Genomic DNA, 16,477 nt, shown 5'->3' with positions numbered 1-16,477 from the left:
GGATTCTCATGGGACTGAGGGAGCTGGGATCTACGTGCCGTCAAAGCAGCGCCCCTTAGACCTGTAGGGCCTGGTCCCCCCGGGATGGGACCACAATCTCCAGATGCAGGCAGGCTCTTCAGAAGCTATGTGAAGCCCAGGGCACCCAGCGACTGGTGGAACTTCTGGGCTGGAAGAGCTTGCAAAAGCCAGCAGGTCTCCTGGATGTGTCCTGGTGAGGGGAACTCAGTACCAGCCTCAGATGGCAGCTCCCTCAGCAGAGTGGTTTTGCAGGGGGCTGGGATTTCTCCGTGGGATGAAGGGAAAGAAGGGGTAGAATGAACGAGACACAGCCCCTGGGTATTTCTTCTTCCACACTGCACTCTCCTTGACAACCCAGAAACAGACTTTCCTGAGGCTGTGTCTGCCCAGCTGACCAGACGTGGGTGTGAAGAAACGTTGCCACGTTGTGGCCTTTCCCCACAACTACAACTTATTTAAAAAAAAAAAAAAACCCTTAAAAAAAAAAAACAACAACCCGTGTTTATGGACACTTTTTATTCACTAACCCTGTGGGGCTGGAAATGACACTTGTCCTCGAGAAATGCCCTGGGGTAGGGCAAAATAAAAATCAAAAGATGGACAACTTTCAAAAAGCCAATTTCAAGAGGTAGCTTTCATTCACATAGTTTGAAAAGATTAGGGAAAAAAAAAAAAAAAACCACAGTGGAAAGATGCTCCACAAGACTATTGTTAGAGAAATGCAAATGTGAACTGCAAGGAGATATCACTTCACACCAGTCAGAATGGCCATCAGCAACATGTCTAGAAACAATAAATGTGGAGATAGCGTGGAACATAGAAAACCCTCCTACGCTGCTGTCTGGAATGTAAATTGGTAACAGGCACTGTGGAGAACAGTATGGAGTTTCTTCAAAAACCTAAAAACAGCTGGCACGTGATCCCACCATCCCACTCCTGCGTGAATAACCAGAGAAAACCAGAATTCTGAAAGACACAAGCACCCCAATGTTTGTGCAGCCCCATTTACAACAGCCAAGACATGGAAGCCATCAGTGTCCATTGACAAACGAACAGAAAAAGAAGATGTGGCACATGTATACAGTGGAATATCACTCAGCCATAAAAAAGGGTGAGATGGCGCCACATGGATGGACCTAGACATGATCAAACTAGTGAAGGAAGTCTAACTGAGAAAGACGAACATCATATGAGATTGCTCACAGTCAGAATCTAAAAATTCACACAAATGAATTAATTTGTGCAACACAAAGAGACTCACAGAATCAAAAAACAAACTTATGATTACCAAAGAAGAAATCAGGGTGGTAGTGATGAATTAGGATGTTGGGATTAGCAGATACACAAAAAGGACCTACTGTATAGTACACAGAAGCTGCCCAACATTCTGTAACAACTTATATGGGAAAAGGATCTGAAAAACAGTACATCCATATGTGTGCATAACTGAATCAAGTTGTTATACGGCTAAAACACAATACTAAAAGTCTAAAATAAAACCAAAAAAAAGCAGTGCTTACCACATTCCCCTCAGGCCTTGGGGCCCTGGCTTGGTGTCACATCCCTGGGGCCTGAGCAGGCTTTGGTCTCAAGGTGGATCTCTCAGGGGGCTGAAGGAGCTGGGGGCGCTGAGCCAAAGAGCCCTTTGGATCTGTGGTGCCAAGTCTGCCCCAGATGGGACCACAGTCCAGATTCAGCCAGCCCCTTGAAAAGCTGTTCCAGGTCCAGTGCACCCAAAGATTGGTGGACCCGCTGGGCTGGAAGAGCTTGAAAAAGTCTCCATGTGTCCTGATGGCTGGTTCCCACCTCTAGTCTCCTTCAATTAGTTGTCCCACCTCTAGACAACAGCACCCTCAGTCTGGCCCTTTTGCAGGGGCTGGGATTTCTTCGTGGTGTGAAAGGTCAGTGGGAAGAAGGAACGAGACACAAGGCTCAGGGCATTTCTTCTCCTATATTCAGCTCTCCTTGACAACGCAGGAAAACTGGTTTAGGGCTCTGGCTGCCCAGGTAACCAGACCTGGGTGTGAAGAAGTGCTGCCACCTTGTGGCCACTTCCCATAACTACAACTTTAAAACCCTTGCTTATGGACACTTCCTGGGCTTCCCTGGTAGCTCAGAGGATAAAAAATCTGCCTGCAAGGCAGGAGACTAGGGTTCAGTTCCCGGGTTGGGAAGATCCGCTGAGGAAAGGAATGGCAACCCACTCCAGTATTCTTGCCTGGAGAATTCTATGGACAGAGGAATCTGATGGGCTACAGTCCATGCGGTTGCAGAGTCAGACACGACTGAGCAACTAACATACACACGTGGACACTTGCTATTCATAATCTGTGGGGCTGGAAATGACATCTGCCCTCAAGAAATGTCCTGGTGTAGGTCTCGGAAAAAGAATTCAAAACAGCGCTGACTTTCAAGAAGCCAATTTCAAGAGTTACATTTCACTCACGGTGCTTATCTATATTCCCGAAAACAAAGATTTCTTGCAGAGCAGCAATAAACGCTGAAAATCTTGTGGTTTTTTTAGCCATTATGTCCTCGTCACAGTTTCTGTTTCTGATGTGCCTGGTGGTTTTTAGAGCAAGTAAAGGTTTCAGAGGAGTGACCAGTGAGTTGCCAGAGCCTGGACGTGTCCAGCACACTGCTGAATTCCAGCATTCTGGCGTGTTGCCACTGAACCCAGCCTGCCCAGTGGTTGGAAGATCCAAGTTTCAATGTCCATCACAACTAGCTCAGTCAAGTGCTGGCACAGCCTCTCATGAAAATGAAACAAAAACACCAGCTGTATTTTCATCCAACAGAACATGTGGAAACTGAACCCAAGGTCAGCATGCGTTGATAAATGTCTGAATTGGGTGACAGTCACCCCTAGTTCATTGGGCTTCCCTGGTAAAGAACCTGCCTGCCAGTGCAGGAGAGATAATAGACCAGGTTTGATCTCTGGGTCAGGAAGATCCCCTGGAGGAGGGCATGGCAGCCCACTCCAGAATTTTGTTTGAGAATTCCATGGAGAGAGGAGCCTGGCGGGCTACAGTCCGTAGGGTCACAAAGAGTCAGACATAACTGAAGCAACTTAGGACGCACCCCTAGTTTATTATATCATCCTTTCTAATGTTTTTCAATTTTCAGAAGGAAAAAAAAAGTACATACTTTTCTGTAATTCTCACTAACATAAGATCTTTCCAAGTGTGGATAAATATAAGCCAATAGTTAAATCTGGGGTCTGGTGAGAAGAAGCAGGGAGATTAGAATGGGTAATGTGCTTGATGTTTTTCTGTATATCTCTATGATGTTTATTGCACTAAGCCTATACTACAAGCCTCCTTAGGGAAAAAAAAAAAAAAAAAACACCTTAAACCAGGTACTTATTTTAAAAAAGATGGCTCTTCATAAGCAAAGACACTGTCTGGTAGAAGACTGCCCCTCCACACTAGAATGCAGTCCACAAATATTCGTTGGAACATGCTGTGAGCTCGGGGCTGCCCGGTAGGGAAGCGTGTTCACACACTATATAGAAGTAGTCTCTTGTCCTCTCTGCTAAAGAATCCTTTACCAGACAGTTCATGCCAGGCTGACAGTGGCAAATAAATTCACCCTTCCCTCCATGAAAGGGGACACGAGAAAGACACCTCTTTAAAACACACCTCGGCCTCCTGTTGATCTCAGAAATGTCCCAACCAAGGGCCATTTCGGGCCATTTCATTGCACATTTAGATGAGGTTCAGGCTGCTGAAGATCAGGTTCACTGCTGAGAGAGGCCAGTTACCTTCCTCAGAAAAACATAGTGTAAATGTCAGTACAGAGATTTTTCAGGAACAAAGGAATCATCTTGATTAGCAGCAAAAGTTTAAATTTTTTAGTTAAAAAGTTAAAATAGAGATGAAAGCAAAATTTTTCTCTTTCCTTTTTTCCCCCTTTTTGACCTTCAGCAGGCAAGGCCTCTGGTGTGTCCTGGAGAGGAGACGAGGTGGGATTAGCAGGTAGGTGGGCAGGTGTCTGTTGTGGGAAAAGAACAAGATGTTCACAGCAGGGGAGGACTGTGGAAGCCAAAGTCACCTGTCAGTCCTCCAGGACACCCCTGAGGCCCCATGACCAGCCACCCCTGAGTTTGAAAGACAGCCTCGGGGAAGCTAGCCAGACACCTGCCCATGGACCAGATGTGCCATTAGGAGAGCAGAGTCTTCCCCATAGCAAGTGACCCTAGTAACCGCCCATGCTCATCACTGAATCACCAGGGCACACACTACTCAAGCAAGTGGCCCCCGGCAATCTTGGTTACGGGGAAAGAAGGGAAGGCAGGAAATTGGGGCTTTGAAGTCTGAATTCCTTTCTCTCTCTCCCAAGTGAGCCCTTTGTCCACCTGGAAGGTTCTGATTGAGAAACTCCAAGTTCAAGGCGGGATCAACTGCAATGATCTTAGGGTTAAGAGTCTGAAAAGGTCAGTGGTGTGGAGGAAGGGAAATAATGATATATATAGTGGTGGGGGTTTAATTGCTCAGTTGTGTCCGACTCTTCTGCAACCCCACGGACTGTAGCCTGCTAGGCTCCTCTGTCCGTGGGATTTTCCAGGCAAGAGTACTGGAGTGGGTTGCCACTTCCTCCTCCAGGGAATCTTTCTCACTCAGGGATAGAAACTGCATCTCTTGCATCTCCTGCATTGCAGACAAATTCTTTTTTTTTTTTTGCAGACAAATTCTTTACCACTGGGCCATCAGGGAAGTCACTGGGACTTCCTAAAAGGCATTCCCTTGCAGTCCAGTGGTTAGGACTCCACATTTCCACTACAAGGTGTTCCATTCCTGGTCAGGAAACTAGGATCCTGCAAGCTGCATAGAGTGATAAAAAAAAAAAAAAAAGATTAATAAAAAAAACATCAGTTATATAGAGTTTGCCCTGTGCCAGTGTGTGAATTCCGTACGCATTCCACGTCTACCAATTCATTTAATCCTCAAGACAATCTTACAAGGTTAGTAGTCTCCAATGAGGTGGAAGCTGAGTCTTAGTACCTTGCCCAGATTTCCTAGAAGATGAGTACTTACATTTATAATAAGCAAACTGCAAATAATGATACATGGTAGCCACAAATTTCTCCACTGGATATCCTCCTATGATGGGGGTGAGGTTCTCCTCACACTGTATTTTGCATTCCAGGACCTCCACATAATGATCTGAAAGAACACACAGATTTTCAGGCAGTGTATTCATTATTTTCTTTATGCCACTTCTGCCCCACTCCCCAAAACAATTAAGGCAAAAGTGATCATGATAAAATGATAAAAGTAAAATATTCACACTACTTATGATAAAGGGCCAAAGTCTTTAATACATGAAGCTTGCTAAATCAATAGGAAAAAGACCAAAAGCTCAGTATAAAAATAGCCAAAAGGATGCTAACAGAAATTATAAAAAGGGCTAATAAACATTGTGAAAAGATCTTAACCTTATTTGTAATTAAGAAATCCTAAAATAATGTAAGCTATTAAATTGGCAAAATGTTTAAAAGTTGACAACACCCAGTGTTAGGGAGAGAATATTGAGATTCACAGTCTCATATTTTGTTGGTAGGAGCAAAAAAGGAACAATTTTTCTGGAGAACAATTTGACAAAATTTATCAAAGTTTAAAATACACATATTCTCTAACCCAGTAGTCTCCTTCTGGAAAAATTTTCTTTAGACTTGGGCACACATAAGCAAACAAACTTGAAAGTAACCCAAACGCCGATCAGCAGGATGGTGATTAAGAAGTTATGGTACATACAAACAATAGAATCCGCACAGGTTTAAAAGCGAGCAGGTAGACCTAAATACAGTCACATAGAAAGATGTGAAAGACTACATTTCCCAGCCACCTTTGCAGTTCAGCTGGGGCCATGTGACTAACTGAGCCAATGAAATGTGGACAGTTAACAACTGATGGATACTACTTCTGGAGCTGGTCCCTAAATCCAGTGTGGTCCTCAGCCCTTCCCTTTCCTCCTTTCAGAGTCCAGCATGATGGCACACATTTTGCCAGCAAGACTGTGGAGGAGTAGGCACTCTCCCTGGTTGGTAGGAATACAAAATAGTACCTTAAAATACCAAATAATTTACTGAAACATTCACCCTGAACCATCAATCCCACTGATGCTGACTTTGCAAACACATTCCCATACTTAACAAACAACAACAAAAAAGAAACCCACTAAAATTCCCCAGTACAGTAGTAGATGTAATAGCAAAAGACTGAAAGAAAGTGAAAGTTGCTCAGTCCTGTCCGACTCTTTGCGACCCCATGGGCTATACAGTCCATGAAATTCTCCAGGCCAGAATACTGGAGTGGGTAGCCTTTCCGTTCTCCAGGGGAGTCTTCCCAACCCAGGGATAGAACCCAGGTCTCCCGAATTGTAGGTGGATTCTTTACCAGCTGAGCCACCGGGGAAGCCCAAGCAAGAGACTGGAGCAGTCCAGATGTCTATCAGATGGTTGAATAGACAGTAGCACACTCCTCCCCTGACCCTCAGTGGAGTACTCAGCAGCAATGAGAAGACTGGCACCATCTCTACGTACCAGTTAGGATATACTGTTAAGTGGGAAAAGCATAACAAAGAATGGTGTGTAATGTAGGGTATGTATTCTGTACGAAAGAAGCAGGCATAAAAATAAAGGGGAAAGTGGTTTTATATTCACATAACCTTTAGAGGAAAAAAAGAATTCTCAATACTGTGCTAAATCTGTGCATGGTCAGGGGTGAGGGGGTGGAGATAGTCGTGGACAGCAAGTTGTCCTAGTCTGGAAGCATCTATCCATCAATTATTAATTTCAATAGTAATTATATTGGGCAACTGGAAAGCACGTCTCTTTCTAATCAGGACATAACTGAGAAAGCAGGAGACGTTTTTCACAGTATATCCCTTTCTCTTTCACATGCTATAGTATGTGCTTATATTAACTATCAAAAATAAAGTTTGAGATTAAGTATTAATCCAGGGTAACCCCCTCAGGTGAGACACTATTTCCCTGATTAAGAGGTGAAACCACAATCAGAACACCTGGGTCTAAATCCTAGCCCTTCCCCTGAGGACAAGAAGCACTGGACTTGGGAGGTGGGGGAAAAAATTAGGAGTTAGTTTGGGATTAAGAGATGCACACTGCCAGGTATAAAACAGGTGAACAACGAAGACCTGCTGTATATATGGGGGGGCTTCCCCAGTGGACCAGCTGGTAAAGAACTTGCCTGCCAATGCAGGAGAGGCAAGAAACAAGGGTTTGATCCCTGGGTCGGGAAGAGCCCCAGGAGAAGGAAATGGCAACCCACTCCAGTATTCTTGCCTGGAGAATCCCATGGACAGAGGAGTCTGGCAGGCTACAGTCCATGGGGTCTCAGTCAGACATGACTGAGCAGGCACACCACACACTGTATATATAGCACAAGGAACTCCGCCTAGTATCTTGTAATAACCTATAATGGAAATTATATCTGAAAAAAATGTGTGTGTATATATATGTATTTGTATAACTGAATCACTTTGCTGTGCACTTGAAACTAACACAACATTGCAAATTAACTCTACCTCATTTTTTTTTTTTTTTTAGCTAAGCCAGGAGTCTTGTTTCCTGACCAGGGATTGAACCTGTGCCCTCAGCAGTGAAAAATGCTGAGTCCTAACCATTGGACCACTGGGGAAGTCCTGAGAATTAGTGTTTGATGGGTTCAGAGTTTCAGTCTGAGAAGATGAAAAAGTTCTGCAGATGGATGGTGACGATGGCCACACAGCAATGTGCAAGATTAAGAAACTAACCCAGTGCAATGTGTGGACTTTATTTTGAACCTGATTAAAAACAACAAATTATAAATTTAAGGGACACACACATATTTATGCCATTTCTAAGACGATTGGGGCACTGGATATTTGATGATGAGGTCAAGGAAATGTTGTTATAATTCTTTTAGGTATAATAGTTTGGTGGTTATATTAAAAAAAAAAAAGAATTCTTATCTTTTAGAGGTATCTATTGAAACACGAGAAATGAAATGAGGGAACACCTGGGATTTGCTTTAAAATAAGGTGAGAGGGAAGAGGGGGTTTTTTAGATGACACTCTGCCATGAGTTGACATGAGTTGACAGGTGGCTGTGAGTTGACAATAGCAAAGCTGAGTCATGGGTAAGTGTGCTTTCTTCACATTCTTCTATATTTTGTATATGTTTGAAATATTCCACAATAAAAATGTTTTGTTAAGAAAAATAAAGGTACTCTGTAGAAAAAGAGTTTCACAAGCAAAATTTTACTAAACAACAACAACAACAAACAACCATCCTGGATTTAATAACTCTAAAAGAGCTGCCCACCTCAGGGTTTCTGAGAATCATTAACCATCACAGGACACAGAGACTCCAAGAGGCAGACAGCCCTCAGGCTAATTCCAGATTTATCTGACCTGGGTTCCCTTCCTGCAAGGGGCAGTTTGAGGGTCTGTGTTCCCAAACCACTTAGAGACATCTCTTGGTCATTTCCTATTCTCTGGAGCATTGCTTCCCACTAATGGTTAAAGAAAATCCCTAGGGCTATTTATGTGTTTTCAATTTTCTTTTTCTCTTTTTGGCCAAGCCTGAAGGAATGCAGGATCTTAGTTCCTTGATCAGGATCAGAATTGAACCGGTGCCCCCTGAGAGGAAGCTCAGCGTCTTAACCACTGGACCACCAGGGAAGTCCTCAATTTTCATTCTTCACTCTTTCTTGTGCTTTCCAAACTTCTTAAAATAAGCATGCATTATCTTTTTAAATTTTTTTTTTAGCATGCATTATCTTATCATCAGAACATGTTTTCTTTTTTCCCAAAAATTACCTTGTGTATGTGTGTTAGTCACTCAGTCATATCTGACTCTTTGTGACCCGATAGACTGTAGCCAGCCAGGCTCCTTTGCCCATGGAATTCTCCAGGCAAGAGTACTGGAGTGGGTTGCCATTTCATCCTCCAGGGGATCTGCCTGACCCGGGGATTGAATCTGGGCCTCCTGCATTGCAAGCAGATTCTTTACTGTCTGAGCCATCAAAGTTACCTTAGTGATCACTAATTAGGGTTCATTATACTCCTCATTTGGAGAAGGAAATGGCAGCCCACTCCAGTATTCTTGCCTGGAGAATCCCACGGACAGAGGAGCCTGGCGGGCTACAGTCCACGGGGTCGCAAAGAGTCGGACATGACTGAGCAACTTCACTTCACTTCTTCATTCTTGGAGAAGGAAATGGCTACCCACTCCAGTATTCTTGCCTGGGAATTTCCACGGACAGAGGAGCCTGGTGGGCTGCAGTGCATGGAGTCGCAAAGAGTCGGACATGACTTAGTGATTGAGCATGCAGACTCTGCATGCTGAAAAATTGCTATAATCAAAGTTATCTCCCTAAGCTGAAGTGTGAGATGCTTTGGGGCTCAATTTTGTTTTTCTACAAGCCTGTGGGAATCTGCAGTCAAGCAGGACTGATGAGACAGACCTTCTCTGCAGGCCCATGTCTGGACACCATACTTACTGTTCCTCTAGAAGCTCCAGCCAAGTCAGAGGCTAATCCTTGTCTGTGTCAGCCACCCCAATTAACCCACTCTCATTTAAGCTCAAAAGTTCCTCAGAGGCCACCTGAGTTCCCTAGAAGGCATGTAGAACTCTCAGGGGCAGCTGTGTCTTTTTGTCGAGGATACAACCCACTACCAACCTGCGATAGAAAGATAGAAATCCTTGAAGTCCCTGATCTCCCGGGAGCCCTCGCAGGCAGCAAGACACTCATAGAAGGCCTTGAAGAAGTCAGGAAGGGCCAGTTCCATGTCGGTGATGCACGTCCTCCAGTTCTCGCCATTGTACGCCCGCACAGCACGGATGAACAGGCTCTGGAATCATTGAAAAGTCTACACATAAAAAACGCTGGAGAGGGTGTGGAGAAAAGGGAGGGATGTTGATTGGGCAGCCACTATGGAGAACAGTAGGATGTATGGAGGTTTCTTAAAAAACTAAAAATAGAGCTACCATATGATCCTGCCATCTCACTCCTGGACATATGTTCAGAAAAAATGAAGGCTCTAATTCCAAAAGATACATACACCACCATGTACATAGCAGCGCTATTTACAATAATCAAGATGTGGGAGCAACCTAAATGTCCATCAACAGGTGAATGGATAAAGATGTAGTACACATATAAAAAAGAATGAAATAATGCCACTTGCAGCAACGTCAATGGACCTGGAGATTATCGTGCTGAGTGAAGTCAGACAGAGAAAGACAAATATCATGTGATACCACTTATACATGCAATCTAAAAAAAATGATACAAATGAGCTTATATACAAAACAGAAATAGAATCACAGACAGAAAAACAAACTTATGGTTAGCAAGGGGGAAAGGGAGCGGGAGGGATAAATAGGGAACCTGGGGTTAACAGTTATTTATTACTATATATTGGACTGGACAAAAAGTTCATTTGGGTTTTTCTATAAGATCTTATAAAATATAAAATGGATAAACAAGGATCTACTGTATAGCACAGGGAACTATACTCAATATTTTGTAATAACTTAGAAAAGAATCTGAATATATATATGTATACATGTATATACTTATATATAATGTATGTACACGTATGTATAACTGAATCACTCTTCTGTACACCGGACACATTGTAAATCAATCAAAAACAAAACAAAACAAAAAAGCCGAGAGAAGTCAAGGAAGGTCCAGAGATTAAGAGAGACAGATTTGTCCTCCCAGAAGGAATCAGATTGTCATGAATCATGACTGTCATTAACTCCGGACAAACCATGCTCACTCTTTTTTTTTTAAATTAAAAAAATTGTTTTTTACAAAGTTGTGCCGGTTTCTGCCATACAATAAGGCAAACCAGCCGTAATTATGCATGCATCCTCCCCCTCTCTAGCCTCCCTCCCTCCCCCATTCCATCCATCCAGGTCATCACAGCACCAGACGGGGTTCCCTGTGCTACGCAGCGACTTCTCCCCAGCTAGGAAGGCGACCAGTGACTTACCTGGGTCTAGATTTTTCTACCTTGTTCACAGGTACAGTTATTTTATTTAACTCAAAAGCTAGCAGATGCTTGATGGTAACATCAAGTTTGAATCAAGGAAAAAAGGAAAACACCAAGGACAGAAACCAGAGCAGTGGTTACCAGGGGTCAGGGGCAAAGGCGGTACTGCAAAGGCATATGAGGGAAATTTAAAACAATTTTTTTTTTTTTACGCAGGAACTTTTTAGGGGAGAAGAAAATGTCTGTATGATTGTGGTGGTAGTTGTATGACTGCATACATTTGTCAAAACTCATCGAATTATACAGTTAAAATTAGGAGATTTGTTTTAAATAAATTATACCTCCATAAAGCTGATTTTAAAAATCAATTCAAGGAAAAGATATAAGCTAAAGCAAGTGTCCAAGGTCAGGGGGTGGCGGCCGAGAGGAGCGACCTCACACCCAAGGCCAGGGGGAGCAGCCGAAAGGAGCTACCCAACACCTGAGGTCAGGGGCGGCAGCCGAGAGGAGCAACCCCACCTACAAGGAGCGGCGGCTGCGCGGGCGCAAGAGGGCTGAGAGAAGCTACTCCATGTTCAAGGTCAGGAGGGGCAGCCGTGAGAAGACACCCCTCGTCCAAGGTAAGGAGCAGCGGCTGTGCTTTGCTGGAGCAGCCATGAAGAGATACCCCACGTCCAAGGTAAGAGAAACCCAAGTAAGACGGTAGGTGTTGCGAGAGGGCATCAGAGGGCAGACACAGTGAAACCATAATCACAGAAAACTAGTCAATCTGATCACAGGCCTACAGCCGTGTCTAACTCAATGAAACTAAGCCATGCTGTGTGGGGCCAACCAAGATGGTCGGGTCATGGTGGGGAGGTCTGACAGAATGTGGCCCACTGGAGAAGGGAATGGCAAACCACTTCAGTGTTCTTGCCTTGAGAACCACATGAACAGTATGAAAAGGCAAAAAGATAGGACACTGAATGAGGAATTCCCCAGGTCGGTAGGCGCCCAATATGCTACTGGAGACCAGTGGAGAAATAACTCCAGGAAGAATGAAGGGATGGAGCCAAAGCAAAAACAATACCCAGGTGTGGATGTGACTGGTGACAGAAGCAAGGTCCGATGCTGTAAAGAGCAATATTGCATAGGAACCTGGAATGTTGGGTCCATGAATCAAGGCAAATTGGAAGTGGTCAAACAGGAGATGGCAAGAGTGAATGTCGACATTCTAGGAATCAGCGAACTAAAATGGACTGGAATGGTGAATTTAACTCAGATGACCATTATATCTACTACTGTGGGCAGGAATCCCTTAGAAGAAATGGAGTAGCCATCATGGTCAACAAAAGAGTCTGAAATGCAGTACTTGGATGCAGTCTCAAAAACGACAGAATGATCTCTGTTCGTTTCCAAGGCAAATCATTCAATATCAGGGTAATCCAAGCCTATACCCCAACCAGTAAGGCTGAAGAAGCTGAAGTTGAATGGTTCTATGAAGACCTACAAGACCTTTTAGAACTAACACCCAAGAAAGATATCCTTTTCATTATAGGGGACTGGAATGCAAAAGTAGGAAGTCAAGAAACAGCTGGAGTAACAGGCAAATTTGGCCTTGGAGTGTGGAATGAAGCAGGGCAAAGGCTAATAGAGTTTTGCCAAGAGAACGCACTGGTCATAGCAAACACCCTCTTCCAACAACACAAGAGAAGACTCTACACATGGACATCACCAGATGGTCAACACCGAAATCAGATTGATTACATTCTGTGCAGCCAAAGATGGAGAAGCTCTATACAGTCAGCAAAAACAAGGCCGGGAGCTGACTGTGGCTCAGATCATGAACTCCTTGGTGCCAAATTCAGACTTAAATTGAAGAAAGTGGGGAAAACCACTAGACCATTCAGGTATGACCTAAATCAAATCCCTTATGACTATACAGTGGAAGTGAGAAACAGATTTAAGGGACTAGATCTGATAGACAGAGTGCCTGATGAAATATGGATGGAGGTTCGTGACATTGTACAGGAGACAGGGATCAAGACCATCCCCATGGAAAAGAAATGCAAAAAGGCAAAATGGTTGTCTGAGGAGGCCTTACAAATAGCTGTGAAAAGAAGAGAAGCAAAAAGCAAAGGAGAAAAGGAAAGATATTCCCATTTGAATGCAGAGTTCCAAAGAATAGCCAGGAGAGATAAGCCTTCCTCAGTGATCAATGCAAAGAAATAGAGGAAAACAACAGAATGGGAAAGACTAGAGATCTCTTCAAGAAAATTAGAGATACCAAGGGAATATTTCACGCATAGATGGGTTCGATAAAGGACAGAAATGATATGGACCTAACAGAAGCAGAAGATATTAAGAACAGGTGGCAAGAATACACAGAAGAACAGTACAAAAGAGATCTTCGTGACCAGATAATCACAATGGTGTGATCAGTCACCTAGAGCCAGACATCCTGAAATGTGAAGTCAAGTGGGCCTTAGAAAGCATCAATATGAACAAAGCTAGTGGAGGTGATGGAATTCCAGTTGAGCTATTTCAAATCCTGAAAGATGATGTTGTGAAAGTGCTGCACTCAATATGCCAGCAAATTTGGAAAACTCAGCAGTGGCCACAGGACTGGAAAAGGTCAGTTTTCATTCCAATCCCCAAGAAAGGCAATCCCAAAGAATGCTCAAACTACCACACAATTGCACTCATCTCACATGCTAGTAAAGTAATGCTCAAAACTCTCTAAGCCAGGCTTCAGCAATACGTGAACTGTGAACTTCCAGATGTTCAAGTTGGCTTTAGAAAAGGCAGAGGGACCAGAGATCAAATTGCCAACATCTGCTGGATCATCGAAAAAGCAAGAGAGTTCCAGAAAAACATCTATTTCTGCTTTATTGACTATGCCAAAGTCTTCAACTGTGTGGATCACAATAAACTGTGGAAAATTCTTCAACAGATGGGAATACCAGACCACCTGACCTGCCTCTTGAGAAACCTATATGCAGGTCAGGAAGCAACAGTTAGAACTGGACATGGAACAACAGACTGGTTCCAAATAGGAAAAGAAGCACGTCAAGGCTGTATATTGTCATTGTGCTTATTTAACTTATATGCAGAGTACATCATGAGAAACACTGGGCTGGAAGAAGCACAGGCTGGAACCAAGATTGCCGGGAGAAATATCAATAACCTCAGATATGCAGATGACACCATCCTTATGGCAGAAAGTGAAGAGGAACTAAAAAACCTCTTAATAAAACTGAAAGAGGAAAGTGAAAAAGTTGGCTTAAAGCTCAACATTCAGAAAACTAAGATCATGGCATCTGGTCCCATCACTCCATGGCAAATAGATGGGGAAACAGTGGAAATAGTGTCAGTCTTTATTTTTTGGGGCTCCAAAATCACTGCAGATGGTGACTGCAGCCATGAAATTAAAAGATGCTTACTCCTTGGAAGGAAAGTTATGACCAACCTAGATAGCATATTAAAAAGCAGAGACATTACTTTGCCAACAAAGGTCCGTCTAGTCAAGGCTACGGTTTTTCCAGTGGTCATGTATGGATGTGAGAGTTGGACTGTGAAGAAAGCTGAGCACCGAAGAATTGATGCTTTTGAACTGTGCTGTTGGAGAGGACTCTTGAGAGTCCCTTGGACTGCAAGGAGATCCAACCAGTCTATCTTCAAGGAGATCAGTCCTGGGTGTTCATTGGAAGGACTGATGCTGAAGCTGAAACTCCAATACTTTGGCCACCTCATGCGAAGAGTTGATTCATTGGAAAAGACCCTGATGCTGGGAGGGATTGGGGGCAGGAGGAGAAGGGGATGACAGAGGATGAGATGGCTGGATGGCATCACCGACTCGATGGACATGAGTTTGAGTAAACTCCAGGAGTTGGTGATGGACAGGGAGGCCTGGCGTGCTGCGATTCACGGGGTCGCAGACAGTTGGACACGACTGAGTGACTGAACTGAACTGAACTGAAAGCAAGTGTCAGACACCCCTTGCCCTAAAAGCAAAGTATAAACTAGGAGTATCCATGTGTCTGCACGAGTTCCTGGGTTGGGCAGCCACATGCCAACCAATGGAAACATCAAGGAATTCCTGCTACCTGTTGCCTCTACCAGGTACCAAGAATAACTAGGGCTGAGGAAGCAGCTTCATCTTCACCAGAAATAAGTAGAGATCTTGGACACATGCAGAAACCTGCTAACTCAGAGGGGCCAGGACAGGTACAGGTCTTGAAATATACATGTGGTTCTCCTATGGGAGTTTTGTTTTCAGCTGCTCTGGACAGGAGGGTATTTGAGGGTCACCCCTGGGACCTGGAATTTTCACCCAACTTAAAGCCTAAGGTTAGGAAGGTAGATCTCCTTATATCTCCTGAGCAGGCAGCATCCCCTGGAAGCAACAAAGGCAAAGAACTGAAACTTTGCCTGGAGATGGATGGGGGAGGGGGGAAGGGGGGTGATGGGGCAGGGGAGGCAGAAACACCAGACCGCTCGCTCTGCAGAAATGGCAGGGTGGCAGCAGAGAGAAAGCCCTGCGGACGGACTTCCCTGGTGGTCCAGTGGTTAAGAATCTGCCTTCCAATGCAGGTGACATGGGTTAGATCCGTGGTCAGGGAACTAAGATCCCACATGCCTCAGAGCAACTAAGCCCACGTGCCACAACTACTGAGCCTGCATGCCCCAGAGCCTGCGAGCTACAACGAAAGATCCCGATGCAGCCAAATAAATACAATAGAAAAGAAAACAAACTCTACAGAGAGAGGATGCCTCTAAGCACAGTGCAATGGCCACAGGCACACAACTCTTTTCCCCAAGGCCAATGAACAATAACAGAGAAGAAAGTAAAAAGGGATCAATTCTTCTTACAGGAGATTAGGGAAGGAGCAAGCAGCAGACAAGAGATCTCAACAACTTTTGGAAAGAAAGAAAGCCGAATGATCAGAGAGGAGGGTCCTCAGGGGAGGTGAGCTATACAACCCATAGGTACGTGCAGGCATCAGGGACCACCGAGGCTGGCACGAGGTGGGGGATGGAAAGCTGGGCTGAAAGTCTGAACCTAGCTGTTGGAACCTGGGTTCCCCTGCCAGTGGCCATCTGCTCCTCTAAGGGATCACACCTTCCAAGTCTGTTCTAGAGATTCTACCCGTAAAGGCTGAGGGGCCAGGGAGGGGGCACAGCAGTCAAGCTGAGGTGTGGGCTGAAACTCAGGAACAGGTGAGGTCTCCAACTCAGCCGTGAGACCGCCATCCTGGCTGGCTCTCAGACACTCCGCCAGCCCTGCAGAGGCTGGGGAATTCTTCCCTGGAAACCAGACGGGCTCCAGAAAAGAGACTTTGCCCTCTATGTTTGAGGGTCACTGCCAGCGAAAAAGTGAGCTTGCAGTCTGGCCCCACGATGGGAAACCCTAGAGTCAGACCTGAGGCGCTAACAGCTCCCATGCGTACTTCCAACACATCACTGT

At 44.5% G+C, this 16,477-nt stretch overlaps 1 protein-coding gene across 3 annotated transcripts in view; it reads right to left on the bottom strand.

Moving 5' to 3' along the window:
- Positions 1-16,477, bottom strand: part of CRTAP (cartilage associated protein) — a 38,883-nt gene that overhangs the window by 17,225 nt on the left and 5,181 nt on the right. For all 3 annotated transcript variants that reach the window (XR_002312991.2, XR_002312992.2, XM_020888598.2), the window contains exons 3-4: positions 9,708-9,879; positions 5,058-5,186 (exon numbers count right to left, since the gene is read on the bottom strand). Coding sequence is in view for 1 of the 3 variants with exons in the window: in XM_020888598.2 (XP_020744257.2) it covers positions 5,058-5,186; positions 9,708-9,879 (301 nt within the window). In the remaining 2 variants the exon portion in view is untranslated. The remainder of the gene's footprint in view (positions 1-5,057; positions 5,187-9,707; positions 9,880-16,477) is intronic.

The sequence above is a fragment of the Odocoileus virginianus genome, chromosome 26 (genome assembly GCF_023699985.2).
Source record: "Odocoileus virginianus isolate 20LAN1187 ecotype Illinois chromosome 26, Ovbor_1.2, whole genome shotgun sequence".
NCBI lineage: Eukaryota > Metazoa > Chordata > Mammalia > Artiodactyla > Cervidae > Odocoileus > Odocoileus virginianus.
Note: the sequence above shows the minus strand (reverse complement) of the source record. Positions and strands in the feature narration are given on the sequence as shown.